Here is a 14411-nt window from a genome sequence, read left to right as displayed (position 1 = left end):
GATAAAAGAGTGTGTAATCAGGGAGTTAACCTAGGTAAATAAGATAAAGGAGTTGTATACCAAGAATCTAGTCAAGAAGGAGATGTAATTTTAACAACCAAAAATGGCCCTGTAGTAAGAGGAAGGTTTGCAGGAACTTACTCTTTAGTAACATCTCTAATGCTTAATAGATTGGGTGGTAAATTATCTACTTCATCACTTGAAGTTGCAATTTCTTGAGACCTAATCGGTAGAGGAGTAGAAAATAAAACAAGCGAAGGTGAAACGTGTATTTCTAAATTTACTAGTTCAATGAACCTCTATTCAGGTATATCAAGTTCTAAAATTTCAGACTCAGTTACTTTAGTTTAAAGTTCAATTATTTCTGGTTCTAAAGTTTGAGTTACTTCAGGTTCAAGTTGAATTGTTTCTAATTCTAAAGTTTAGGTTACTTTAGGTTCTACTATTTCTATTTGAATTGTCTCAAATTCTATTAATTCAATTTTTACAGCTGCACGTCTCATAGTGTTGGATGTTTTAGGTATAATTTCAGGGGGTAAACCCTACGCCCTACAAGAATGTCGAGGTAAATGTGCCAGATTGAATTTTAATTAATAATTTTAACATGATTAATCAATAAAATTCACAATTTACACCTAAGGTATCACTAAAAAGTAAAAAAAAACAATATAACACACGCTACCAAATATAAGGATTCAAAATCATGCAAAAAAAAAACTCATAGCGAAATCACTAGTTGGTGATGGGACCCACTGTTGCAGAAATCGATGTGCTAGAGAGAGAGTGGGTGGAACCCATTACATTGAAACCTACTTAATGGTCATGACCTAGTGCAAGTAACTTCACATATACCATCTTGTGTGAAGTACCCTCCGAGAAGGCCCAAGTGAGTCTAGTCAACATTTGTTCTAGGTATAAGAGGGACTTCCCCCCGCTATCACCTTAACTAAGATCCCTAAGATTATGGTCACTAAGGTTACCACGTACAACAACTTGACCTAGGGGGACAGTCGCATATTAGACGTACACGCAAGGGTAGAGTGTAAAAAACTCAATAGTCTTGAAATATTCCTCACAAGGTGGTAGTACTTTCAAGTGATTCCCAAGTAGCTTTCAGTACCATCTTTAATGTGTGAAAACCACACTACCATAACCAATGAAGCATAGTTGATTACTTCGCTAGGTTCGAAATGATCTCATGATTAACTTCTATGTAAGAGAAACTTCCCAAAACCAAACTGTAATAAATGGATTTAGACCCTACCACAAGACACTATCGTTTGTTTGCAACTTTGGAAAGTTAACTCTCACTCATGTTCCAAAGCCCTACAACTAATATAATATAGGTCTAATTAGCACTAGAAGCATAAAAAGTCAAATTTATTTTATTAGCATTGTTTCTTAGGTTGCTCTTACTCAAAAGGTTGATGAAGTTGAAACTGATGATATTTGGACAAACCAAGTGCTAATGTAGCAAATATGATAATCCAAACTCTTTGATTCAATGAACTCTGATTTACGAGATGGATAAAACTTCTTTCAATTTTCAACAATGTAAAGGTCCTATCTTGAACAAATCTTCTTATACCAAAATCAAAGGATTCCAAAACCACTCTTTCAAAGAAAACAACACACTTTCTATAAAGCACGAATCAATATTTTGCTTTTATTAAGATAAAAGAAAATAAAACTCTCTGATGTACGAATTTTTCAGAATGAAACAATCGATGCAAATCAATCTAAGCACAATTTTTTTCTTCTTTTTGTGAAAAAGAAGATTTTATGTAATGTAATAATTCTTTTTCCAAAATACAAACAACAAAATTTTAAAGATGGTTATTGTAGATAGAGAAAGAAATATCCAATAGACCTAATAATATATAATAGTGACTCTTTTCTTCAATAGGTAAACAAAGAAATCAAATTAAAACATTATAGCAATGGAAAGTTTTACAATGAAGTCGTCAAATGAAACCAAAACAAAAAATTTCATTTACAACAAACTAGAAATTTACCCGTAAACCAAATTGATCCTTTGATTGAAGATCAAATAGACAAAGGCCTCGATAAATTTCATTCTTTTAAAGATAATTGTGGGTCAACAGTAGACACCATTGCGATGTTCACAACTGTTGATAAGAAAAGAACAATGTCAACACATTGTCTCTCACACCAAGGTGCAATGGGTGCAAAACTAAGAAAAAATTAAAAACTCTCAAAATATTTGATAGTTCTAGGTTTTCAAAATTAATGAAGGTTGACCAAAGACTCAAAACATAGTTCAACTTTTCAAAAATAAGGGAAATTGAATAGCATCTCGCTCCCTAGTGGAGTCACAAAATTATTTGGGGGAAAAATATTATCTTGTAGATAGGATAAATCTCCTTAGACTCGAAAACCAAGTCTAGAAAATAACATACAAACACATAAAAACATTTTCTAAAACGCTTGATGATGATCCTCATTGTTCTCCTTTTCTGTTTTCAACCTTTCTCTCTTGATTCTCCAGGAAGGGAATTACAAATACATAAACAAACAAGTGATCGAAGCATATACACATCTATGATTCAACCATAAACTATGTAAGTGATCAAGGAGTATTAACATAAACATCATGACAAATGTATATGGGAAAGAAACATGTGTTTGTATTAATAATGAAGAAGAATAGTTTTACAACTATGGCTTGATGTTGGAAGCCTCCTTGCAATGACCCTCAATACAAACCCTTGCAATCAAAAGAGCTCAAATGGATGATTGAACAATATGTAGCTATAGTTCAAAAGTCTAAAATGGCAACCCAACTCTCTTTTTTTGCATTGTACTTACAGGAAGGAGTGGAATTTGAGAGATCCATGAAGGGAGGAGAGAGATATATAATGAGTGGGATGGATCCACTATAGTAAGAAGGAGGTCTAAGATAAAGGGAGCTTGATCCTAATCTCAACCATTTCAAATTAGATAACAACCACAAGGTTTCTAGAATATGAATCTTCACTTACCTTTTATTTTTTACCTCTATAAGTACACCATCGCACCCTTAACATAGGAGAACTATGATGACGTCACTCGGTGTTTACTATTCAACATGCATCATTATATGTTGTGAACTAAAGGCCCGCGATGACCTCCAAAATTAGGGTTTCTTAGGTATTTAATCCAGGATTCTTATGCATTATGGAAAGTTATTTATTCAATCTTTCAATGAGATTTATGACAATAGTTCATTGAATAGCAAAAGATTCGAATTTGGCATCATTTGCATAAATGTGAAAAATTGATGTGTATCAAACACTAGAACCATGCCTTCCATAATCTCCAATATTATGGGTAATTTTTTTGAAGATGAACCTACTAGAGTAGTTATTCCTTGAAATTTTCAAAATGAATGATCTTAGAAATAAGAAAATCATAAACTTAATTGTAGTAGAGAAATATTACTTGACCTAGTGGGTGAAGTTCCATTCACCAAAGGAGTCTAGGTACTTACGATGGAAGGTTTTTCCTTTCCAAAGGCGAAGAATAAAGGTGGATCTAGACTTTTAATGCTCCTTTCAATAATAATATTATAAATGGGGTATCCTTATGTTGAACCACAAAGCTTTTATATAATATTTGAGATCCTTCATTGGTAGAGCTACATGCACATATATTTTTCATTACTAATTGAAAACCAAGATTTATTGTCCATAATGGATACATTACTCTAACAATAAACTTAACACTAAACTAAATCATAAATAGTGTCAATGAAAGAATATCCAACTATCCAATAATGAGACCTTTATTTGCAAAATTGTAATTTTATAAAACGAGTTAGAACTAATTTAAACCAATAATGTAGAAGCATTACTCAATAAAATCAATTACTTAAAAATTAAATAAATTAATTAATGATCTATTGATAGTCTAGTTTTTGACACACATTTCTCATTTCTGGATAAAAAAAAATTTCTAGAAAAATCTCTTCTATTCTTAACAAAAATCCAAATTTTTCTCAAAATAACTATAAAAAAACTCTCCTACCTCTTATGAAAATCTAAATATTTCTTATCAAAACTCTCTATATTATTAAATATATTACATATACAATCAATTTTATATATATAAAAATAATAATAATAATAAACACCTAAAATTGGTTTACAAACATACTCTTCATATATCCATAACTTATTGAAACCAATTCAATTCAATTCAAATATATATATATATATAAATGAAGAGCAAAAGTCTATTCTTAGACCACGAAAAAACCTTTATGTCTTGATAATTCATAATCTTTTCCCCTCACGCATTGCATTGGATTCTTGAAGTTTAAGAATTTAAAAATGGTGATACATAAGTGTGTAATATTAGTTGAGATGGAGGTGTAAAGATCGCAATGCTATTCAAGCAAGGAAATACCACACAATTTCGTAGATTGTTAATATATTAACATTGAATTAAATATATTAAAAAATTAAATACCGAGTGAGCTAATAACATATACCTAATATATATAATATTTAATTTTTTAAATTATAAAATATAAATCATAATAAAATGAAGATATGGCCCATACGTGGCACTTTGATATTCCTCATTTCTTTGAAGAGGAATGGTAAAGCTATCGGAATTTATTTTGCTAAACGGGCATCACAGTGTCAAAACGTGAGTTCGTATAGAATGGTTACATAGTGAATGGGAGGATTTGTGCTAAGAAAGCATATATATATATATCCAAATTTTTAAAAATCAGGTTTGTAGCTTAAAAGCTTATTTGTTTCAAAAATTCATTCTATTTTCCCTCTATTGTGAAACTCACCTTTTTAACATGAATATGAATGAATTTTGAGTTATAAGTGATAATGTTCATCTCAAAAATAAGATACATGAGAATGACCTGGCTGCATTTTTTCAATATACAGCGATCAAGTCCTGACTACATTTGCAAATGTAGAAGAGTACACCTATAATGCAAATGTAGAAGAGTACACCTATAATCAATAAGATACATGAGAATGACCTGGCTGCATTTTTTCAATATACAGCGATCAAGCCCTGACTTCATTTGCAAATGTAGAAGAGTACACCTATAATCAACTAGGGCGATTTATTTTCTCTGATACTGATATTTTTTGTGCATTTCTTCTGTTGGCAATGCACATGAAAGCCAGGAACTACAAATACAAGAAAAAATAACATTTTCAATCCATTTCATGATTGGAAACAATGCAATTTCCATCTTGAACATCGGACTTTTGGAAATAATGCAATTTCCATCTTGAACATCGGACTTTTGGAAACAATGCAATTTCCATCTTGAACATCGGACTAATTCAGACTATGAAACTGCACATGGCTCTCATTAAATCAGTTATAGTTACTTTGATGGTTACTCGTTGATTCTATCAGTAGTCATATGCTCGTCAAAGAGATTAAGCCATGCATTTCTAAGTACCATGGAAACGATGTGAGTTGTGACTACACTACCTTCTGTTTGGTAATTTCAAATGTGAATCTGAATTGCAGAAATCATACCCGAATCTAGGCTAGCCTCTAGCCAATTTTTGTAGACTGAAAAAGGAATCTCTGTGCTTTGCAAGCCAAGATCTGGAGTAGCGCTTTCCTTTATGAAGGGAGAGCCTGACAGAAGGTAGCTTTCTCGCAACTGCTTTCCAAATCATGTGCACAGCATCATCAGGCTGAGCTGGATATTGATACTCAAAATGGTGGCTGACTTCCTTCAACTTTTGCCACATGCGGGTCCATTCTTCCATTTTAACACTATTAAGCAATCTTATCAACAACCCTTTTTTGACAACATCAGCAGACTGTACAAAAATGCAAAATTCTGTATAATCAAGGACATCCTCATAAGGAAGCTCAATCTCATCGCTAATGATAACAGGAACGCAATGGCTAGCAATAGCATCAAAGAGCCGATTTGAAGAGGGTGTATCGCCTGCCATGTTTAGGCAAAACTTTGAAGACCGCATGCCTTCAGTTGCTTTTCTTATTCCATCCCTCTGTGTATTCCCAGAAGTAAAATGTACTTCCTTTTCATCCTTCAGAAGAGCATAGAGCTTTTGTCTAATATATCCACCCTGATAATTATAAACCAAGTCAGCAATGGACATTGAAGGTAAATTCAACGTGTTCGCTTTTGAAACAAAATAAATATGGAATCAAATTCATGGGCTTGTGGTGCCTCAAGAAGGGATTCCTACCAACAACAGGCTGCATGCAAGCACACTTTAAAGAGGCCAAAATAATGGTGGAAATAATTGCATTTGGATTCAAGAACTCACATGCTTCCTGTAAATAGCACCTTGAAAGAAAAGGAGAATGCTTCGGCTTTCAAATGATGAAGAATCCTTTGCAAGGGAAGGAACAACATGCTTGTAAGGAGCCACAACATCCTTCTCTACGTTGCCTACCAATGGTGAATATCGTCCAAAGTCAGCTACAATGAACATTGCCGACCGAAGCTGCTCCCTTGCTATTACCATGCTATTTGGATGATGCATAACTATTACATGATTCTTCCCCCCTGATCTCCTCCAGGCCTCCTGACCCATCAAAAAATGCACCAATTTCTCCTGCAAAAGTTCATTTTTACTCTTATGCCCACGGGTCTCAACTTTTGAATGCCTGTTATAACTCAATGAAGAAAAAAAGGGCACAAAGAAAACATCAACCTCTTTGGAATTTTCAACTCTCCGGGCACTGCAAGGAGAGTTTCTGCCTGGTATGTTCGAAGATAGTAGATCCAAGGTAAGCCAATATTCTGGACTGTGCTGCAAATTGAGTCCGCCCGGATATCGGGGGATTTCAGTGAGATTTGTCGGCCATACACTCTTTTCTGGCTTCCAATCTAACATACCAAAATGGAATTCAGGTGGCATATTATACATAAAAACCTTCAACACCGCGTCTTTCGGGTTGCCCTGTTTGTTATTTGGCTCTGAACCGGTGGGAGTTCCGTTCTTATCGCAGATCCCTGATTTTGGAGTTTTATTTTTGGCCCATGAACTCTGCAATACCCGCCTTCCAGAAGAACCATGACGCCAACTCCCCGGGTTCGAACAGTGGCGCGGGATCCGGCTCCTTCTAATCCTTTTCCCTCGTCTGTGCCGCAGTCCCCAGCGGCTGCCTCTCGGAATACTTGTTCGCGCCGAGCTTAACGTTTTCTTTTTTTCCTTCGATTTCAACACAAAGAACCAGAGGATTCTGAGACTGTCTGAACTCAGTCGAAACAAGCGGCTCCCCGGAACAATACACCGTGGGCTCGTCCCCAATCGGAGTAGCCTGTCAGGGGATGTCAGGCCCCAATCTGATTTTTTGTCAGGCCGTGGCAGGAATGTCAGAATTGCCTGGGAGGGTGGCGGAGAAGCGGAGAAGGAGGGTGGCGGAGGGCGGAGACATTCCCGGTGGCCGGAGCCCGACGATTTTCCGGCCGGTGCCGGAAAACGGGCCATTCTACCGCCTAGGTAGACTACTCCCTTACTTTCTGTCGTTTTCGTAGTTATAAACCTTTCTCAGGATTCTTTTCAGTCTAATCAACAATGTTTTGAGTCAAGTCAACCAGGAAACCTAGGTTGTTTTGAAAAAACTAAAATATCCATCTAATCATTGAAACTAAAATATCCATCTTAACTGCGTTTTACTAACCATGGATAAGTATTTACCAAATAAATAAAGTGAAGTATTTTTAGTGAGGTATAATGTATTTTTTGAATGAATAAATAGATATAATATTTTTTTTAAATATTTTTTAAAGTCGATTAAATCAATTAAAAAAAATTGTTTTTAATAGTCAAAATATCTATAAATTAGATTTTTTTTATATTTAAAATATCTGAAGGAAAAAAATAATTTTATAGAATATAAATATTTTAATATTACTTTAATATTTTGAAATTAAAAATAGCCAATTTATTATTAGTTCATTATTTCTATTTTAATTTTTCTAAGATAATAAAAGTTGTGTAACTTTTTTTTTTAATTGGTAAATAGAAGAATTATTATTCACTTCTATCCACAATACATTACTTTTATATCTGGAAAATTATGTCACTTAAAATAACTGATTAGTAATAAACATTTACTTGTTTTAGATTTTTTTGAGCCTTGGGCAATCATTTAGTTTCCTTATATTTTAGAAAGATGAGATCTTATTTTGTTAAAACATCTTAGATTCATCTTGACTCTCGATCTATAGCAGGGATCAAATCTCCAAAGGTGCAAATATTCTATAAGAGGGGCTCGAATCTCCAAAGGTGCAAACCTCTCTTTTAAGTGTAAAATCCGAGGAAAGGTTTGCACTAAGAGAGATTTGATCCTCTCGATGCCTGTTAGATCTAGAGTTAAGATGGATCTACAGTGTTTTGATTATTAATACCAATAACATCACATAATACTAATGTAGATCCATCTTAACTTTAGATCTATTAAGCAACACATCAAATCTCCTGAGATGTAAACTTCTGAAGAGATATTTGATCCATCTCAATGCTTGGTAGATCCAAAGTTAAGATGAGATCAAATATCTTGACATGAAAACCTCTGAAAAGAAATTTGATCCCTCTCAAGGTTTGGTATATCCAAAGTTAATATGAATTTAGGTTGGTTTAATTTCTTGTTTAAATAGTGTTATATTCACACCAATACCATGAGCCAATACCACGGGTTGTCAAAACCTAGAGCTCAAAAACCATTGGTAACTCGACCAAGTCAAATTTACCTTAACTACATTACAAATAATAATAATAATGTAGAATTTTTGTTTCTATTGTTTTAGGAAGTTTTTTTTGTTTGTTTGACCCACGAGGTGAATCTCATGGTTCACATAGTCCTTAATAACAAGGCAGTCACCAACTAAGTTGCCAAGTGAGCTAGTTTTAATTCGTTTTCATTTTAAGAAAAGATTTATTTTATTTTATTTTGACAAAGTCAAAATGTTTGGAAGAGATCACAACATGTCTACCATATTGAATTGGAGAATGTCTCTCTATGCAGTTACATCATCTCTTCCTTACTAAATTAGAAAGAAAAACAATTAGTTTAACTTCTTACTCCAAAAACTAATAAAATATAATTTTAATCTAAAAAAAACCTTAAAAAAAAAAAAAAAAACTCCCATCTAGTAATTGCTAAAGCTACATTGAGTCTAGCAATATATAACCTTACTCATCGCGTAAATTTGCATTTGAATCTAATGCACATATGCTTATTTAGATTACATTATGTACTTTATTGGCTCCAACATTCATCGTGTAAAATTGCATTGGAATCTAATGCACATATGCTTATTTAGATTACATCATGTATTTTATTGGCTCCAACATTCATCGTCGTACTGCTTGGGGCATAGAAAAATGCCTCTTAAGCAGTTTCTTTGCTATGATGCGTTTTGTTCTTCAATGCAGTGTCATTGCTGCGTTAATATTTTATGGTATTTTGGCAATGGAATTGTTTGGATATGTGAGACGGCACTGTTGGAATGCTTTACTCACTCGGCAGCGCGAAACGTTCGATGTTGTTTTTAAATGGTGAACATGGAAGGTAAGGGACCCTCTTTAGTCAATTTCTGGTTCAATCTAGTTCAACAATTCCTTTTGCTAGAAGGTAAATTTCTGGTTCAATCTAGTTCAACAATTCCTTTTGCCAGAAGGTAATTTTATTTAGTTTAATAAAATTAAGTTAAGTATTCAAATAGTTTGTTGACTCTATTTTTATGTCTTGTAAAAAAAAAATTTAAATAAAGCTTAAAACAATAAATACAAATGTAACATTTTTGCAATAAATATAAATGTAACATTTTTGTAAATATGTTAACTGTTTTACAACTTAGGGCAATATCCAATTTTGTGCTAAAGTTTCCTAGTAAGGATGATGATTCTATGTAGCTTTCTTACATATGTTAAAGAAAATTTACATAGGTTTTACATGATATGAAAATGATATTTAAACTTAATATTGAAGGTAAAATTTCAATTTAAGTAGTATAGCTACATAAAATATGCTTGATTTAGCATAGATTATATAAATTAATGTGGGTGTGCTTTAAATATTATAATTAATTATATGGTTTATTAATATTTCATTATATGGTTTATTAATATTTGATTATGTATATGGCATAGTTGTATATATATTTTAATAATTTATATAATATATATATTATTCATATATTTAATAATAATCAAAGTTGGTATGATACATATATTTCTATAAATTAAGTATTCAATTAGGGGTCTTTTGTCTGTATAAAAAGAAGGTATCATACATCAATTTGTTGTTTGATAAGCTTCTAAACCTAAATTAGATATAATTACTTTTATTTGAATAACAATATCGACAACGATGATGATGCTTAGGCATCTCCTAAGACTAATAATGTATATTAAAGAAAATTGAATTAAATATGATAGAAAAATTAATAGAATAGAACTTGTATTCTAGAATTCAAGCATATGTTTTACATTGAGTAGTCTACTTCTTATAGGCTTGTTCAATACAAAATGTGGTAATATTTAAGTTTGACTATGTCACCCTCCTTTGTTTAATTATATTATACTATTATTATTATCCGCTAACTATGCTACATAACATATTATCTTTGACTTCTTCGGGCCTCTCATATTTTGTATGATTTCATCTTATTTTAACTGGATAGTATACCCATTTTTCTCCACCTTAGGAGAGTTGAAAATGAAAATGAATATTCAACCAAAACAATATAAGCATAAAATGTCCCCATCCCCATGAGGCATGTACGTGTGCTAACTTCTTGTAGCAAGGATGAGAAAATGTAAATAAAAGAACATTGTGATTCAAGGTATGCAAGGAACTAATACAAGATTCCAACCAACCATGCACCAACCAACAACATTAGAAGGAGTGTCATAAATTTGTGTACAATTTATGAACAGAAGTGGATGCCTTGTACTACACATTTTCCTGATGGGATTTCCATAGTAAACCAATATTGAGCCTTGTAATCATTATTATAGGTAGCAAAATGCTCATGATGCAACGACTGAGGCAGCTAATGTGGCCATTTTATAGCTCTATGCTCCCCCTTGAGTTTCAATGGGATCTTTGATTTTACATCTCATTGAGTGCTCTTTCTTGCAACTTCACTACACACTACATCTAATGTACTAACACCATAATCGTTTTCATAAGACTTTCTCATCAACCCGCTATGTGAATATCCAATAACTTAGTTGGTGGAAGCAACTTTAATTTCGGTTCCTCCAAAATGTTAAATTTAACATGAACTAAAGCATTTCTAGCACTGGCTAGAGCCACATGTTTTGTTTGTTTCTTTAGTTCCTTTTTTCTTTAAATAATTGTGGTTTATAGTCATCTTGATAGCGTTAAATGGCCTGCACTTTTAGTAGGGATTCTCCCCACTAGTACCTCACACTATTTGGAATCAAGAATTCATACGACTTATGTTCTAACAAAGCTTTATATGGTTTTGAATGGTGTTTCCAATTTTGGTTTGATTACAGTTAAATGTATTTTTTAAATGAAATAAATGAGATGTAATTGATCTAATACGGAAAGTTCAAAATGATGCCTTGAATAACTAACAAAATTGATGAGTTAAAGATATCACCAACAATTTTATTATGTTAATATTTTAGTACAAAAGTACTTAAGAAAATAAAAGCAATAAATTAAAAAACTAGTTGCATTACAAGAAAGTATAATAATGATTAGCTGACTATAGTATTATGCTTAAGGCTACAAATAAAATGTTTGTGAGATAAATTAGATAAAAAATGTTTCATATAAGTGAGAAAAGTATACATTGTATTGATAGGAAGAAAATATTTTCTTGCAACGAGGGATCATCACTCGATCAATGTCCCTATTGTACCTTTGTAGACAATTCTAGGTTAAGGAATTATGCGAGAGCATCTAAAATGTTTTGTTTTAATTTGGATTTTTAGATGTCCAATGCTTTAAACTTTTTTTCTTTTTTTTTTTTGTAAACTTGGCAGTTACTCTATTTATATTCCTTTTTCAAAAACTTTAACAACCATTTGCACTAGGTGGCTTACCTACCCAAAGGAAACCCTGTCCAAAATTTAAAGAGGTTTATTGCTATCCATCTAGCATCATTGTTTTGACTGTCTATACTACTGTTTCTAGAAATCAAATTAAAATTAAACATGTAAATCCATTTCATCAATCCTCATCTAAAGATATTACTGGGGCTAGCACCTTGGCACTAGATCCTGGCATCTCGCTCCGCTGCTCAATTCTCCACTTCAGGTCTTTAAGAGTCTGTTCAATTCTACCCAGGGCTAGGTTGTTTTTGTAGGTCTGTATCTGAATTGTCGCTATCTCCCTGAGTAATTCTGCCCTGACTGGGTCCTTTTCCTTGTTCTTCTCCTATGCCTCTGCTCCTTCACCCGTTGTTTGCTCTCAATGTAGGGTCATGGCCCATGCCACCACATTCTTCATTACCCAGTACTATTGTATGGTTTGCCTGAAAAGGGAATGCCTCCCACGAGTGTTCATGGGGTCCGGCACCATACTTTCCCATTCTTCCATGGGGATATCCCGGTGCTTGATACTGTCGTTTAGTTCTCTCTCCCAACTCGTGATCTGGGCTCTAATGTCTGGCAGATTCCCGGCCATGTAGGTGTCGATGATTGTCTTCATATGTTCACCACCTAGTTTCCTGCCTCTTTTCCTCGTTGGTCCACTTGTTCCTTCTTCCGTTTTGGTTACTCTCTTTCCTTTCCTAGGGGCCATTTTTCTCCCTGTCTGGATGCAGCTATCTTTTTCCTGGTGTTCTCTGTTCTGTTCACTATACTTTCCCTAGTATGTTAATATACCTATCACAAAATCGATGCATTTATCAGAGTTATAATATTGAATCAACGCAATTTCCCAATTGCTCATTTTCTTTCCCTTTCCTGGGTTTACTACCTTCGGGTTTTTGGTTAGATTGGGTTTAGAGCCAGTCCTTTTTTTGGTCGAGGTTGGGAATTTTCGTGGGTTTCTTCCCTTTTTCCACCCCTGGCAGCAATCTATGCCCTACCCTTCCATTTTAGGCAACCACATGGGTTCCTCCCCGGCTGAGGTCTAATTTTGTTTCCATCTTTCCCAAGGTCTCCCTGTCTTGTCTACAGGTTTCCTGGATCTAACTCTCCTACCCTCCCCCCCAGATTGCAGGATTGCGTGGATCCCTCTAAACCTTAGGATTTTTCCCTCCCAGGTTACTTCCCATTTGTCTACTGGTTCGCTCCCCTTCATTCCTACAGGCCTGGCAAGGGTCATGTTCTTTCGGGGAATACTACAGGCTTTTATCCCAGGATGGTCCTCTCCCTTCCTGGGTGCGAGACCCTTCCTCCCAATCTCCCTGCCCAGGAAATTTAGATGCTCTGCGGGAATGGTTTTTCCCTTGTCGCAGGAAGTTCTGATATCCTTTATTACAGTCTTAAGCATGTTCCAACGTGGACTTCCTATTTTCCTACTGAAAATACTTTTGAGTCTAGCAAGAGTGTGGAGCGAAAGGACTACATACCAACTTGTCGATCTGTTTCATCTTCCTTTGACTGCCTACTCTTCTATCTTTTTCCACCTTCCTTCTCACCATCTTTCCTCGTCTTCGTCTGTATGCATTTTGTTGTATTCATATTTTCGTTAATTTTTATCCCTCTCTTCCTCCGGCCCCTTGTCTTTACCACCACCTGTCTGGCTTTGTTACTAGCATGGATCCCTCCACCCTCATCTTTGGAGGTTTCCCTTCTATCCTTTCTATCATTATTTCTCATTAATCCACACTTTCTTCCGGCAACTCTTGCCATGTTAGTACTATCCTTTTTTTGCCACTTGGTATCATTCTTCTGCCCGCCCGCCTGCTCTCTGCCCTGCCCTCCTCTCTGTCATTCTCATCTGTCACTGCCCCCGTACTCTCGGGAGGTGTACCTTCTCTGCCCTGCTCCGTCATCTGCCAGATTACCTGTCTACTCACTTCATTCTTCGCATCTATCCTTTCCCCCACCTGTCCTCTTCCTTCCCCTTCCCAGCCACGCCTCCCCGGTCTCGCTATATTTTCTATGGTGTTATTCTCTCCTTCTTTGTCTTTTTTCAAGGAGTTGCATCAAGTTTTCCATCTCCTCCATCTAAATTAGCTCGGCCTCACTTGCATCCAATGACCTTCCTCCATTCCTGCAACCCCAATTTGCCAGACTGTCAACTGGTTCGTTGCCCTTCCTTCTCACATGGGTGGGAAGGATGTAGGCTACCTGTCTTAGTAGTTTACTTATCTCCTTCACCAACTAGGCGGTTCTCCAGCTACGACTAATTTTTTCTGCTGGTGTGCCTTGTTGTAGCTGCTTGACTATGTCCACTACCAGTTTTGCATCTCCTTCTACCTGAAGCTTTTGGTATTCCTC

General features: G+C 34.8%; 1 protein-coding gene across 1 annotated transcript; it reads right to left on the bottom strand.

The window, feature by feature from the left end:
• Nucleotides 1-5499: 5499 nt before the first annotated feature.
• Nucleotides 5500-13963, bottom strand: LOC149222942 (putative arabinosyltransferase ARAD1). Its single transcript, XM_089387724.1, has 3 exons — nucleotides 13798-13963; nucleotides 6294-7318; nucleotides 5500-6089 (listed from the first exon to the last, which is right to left on the bottom strand). Exons 1-3 carry the CDS (start codon nucleotides 13961-13963, stop codon nucleotides 5535-5537), a joined length of 1746 nt encoding a protein of 581 aa, XP_089243850.1. The 3' UTR covers nucleotides 5500-5534.
• Nucleotides 13964-14411: the final 448 nt, after the last annotated feature.

This window comes from Pinus tabuliformis, chromosome Q, assembly GCF_031772625.1.
Source record: "Pinus tabuliformis cultivar Carrire ecotype Pingquan chromosome Q, CPIR1, whole genome shotgun sequence".
Classification (NCBI taxonomy): domain Eukaryota; kingdom Viridiplantae; phylum Streptophyta; class Pinopsida; order Pinales; family Pinaceae; genus Pinus; species Pinus tabuliformis.
Note: the sequence above shows the minus strand (reverse complement) of the source record. Positions and strands in the feature narration are given on the sequence as shown.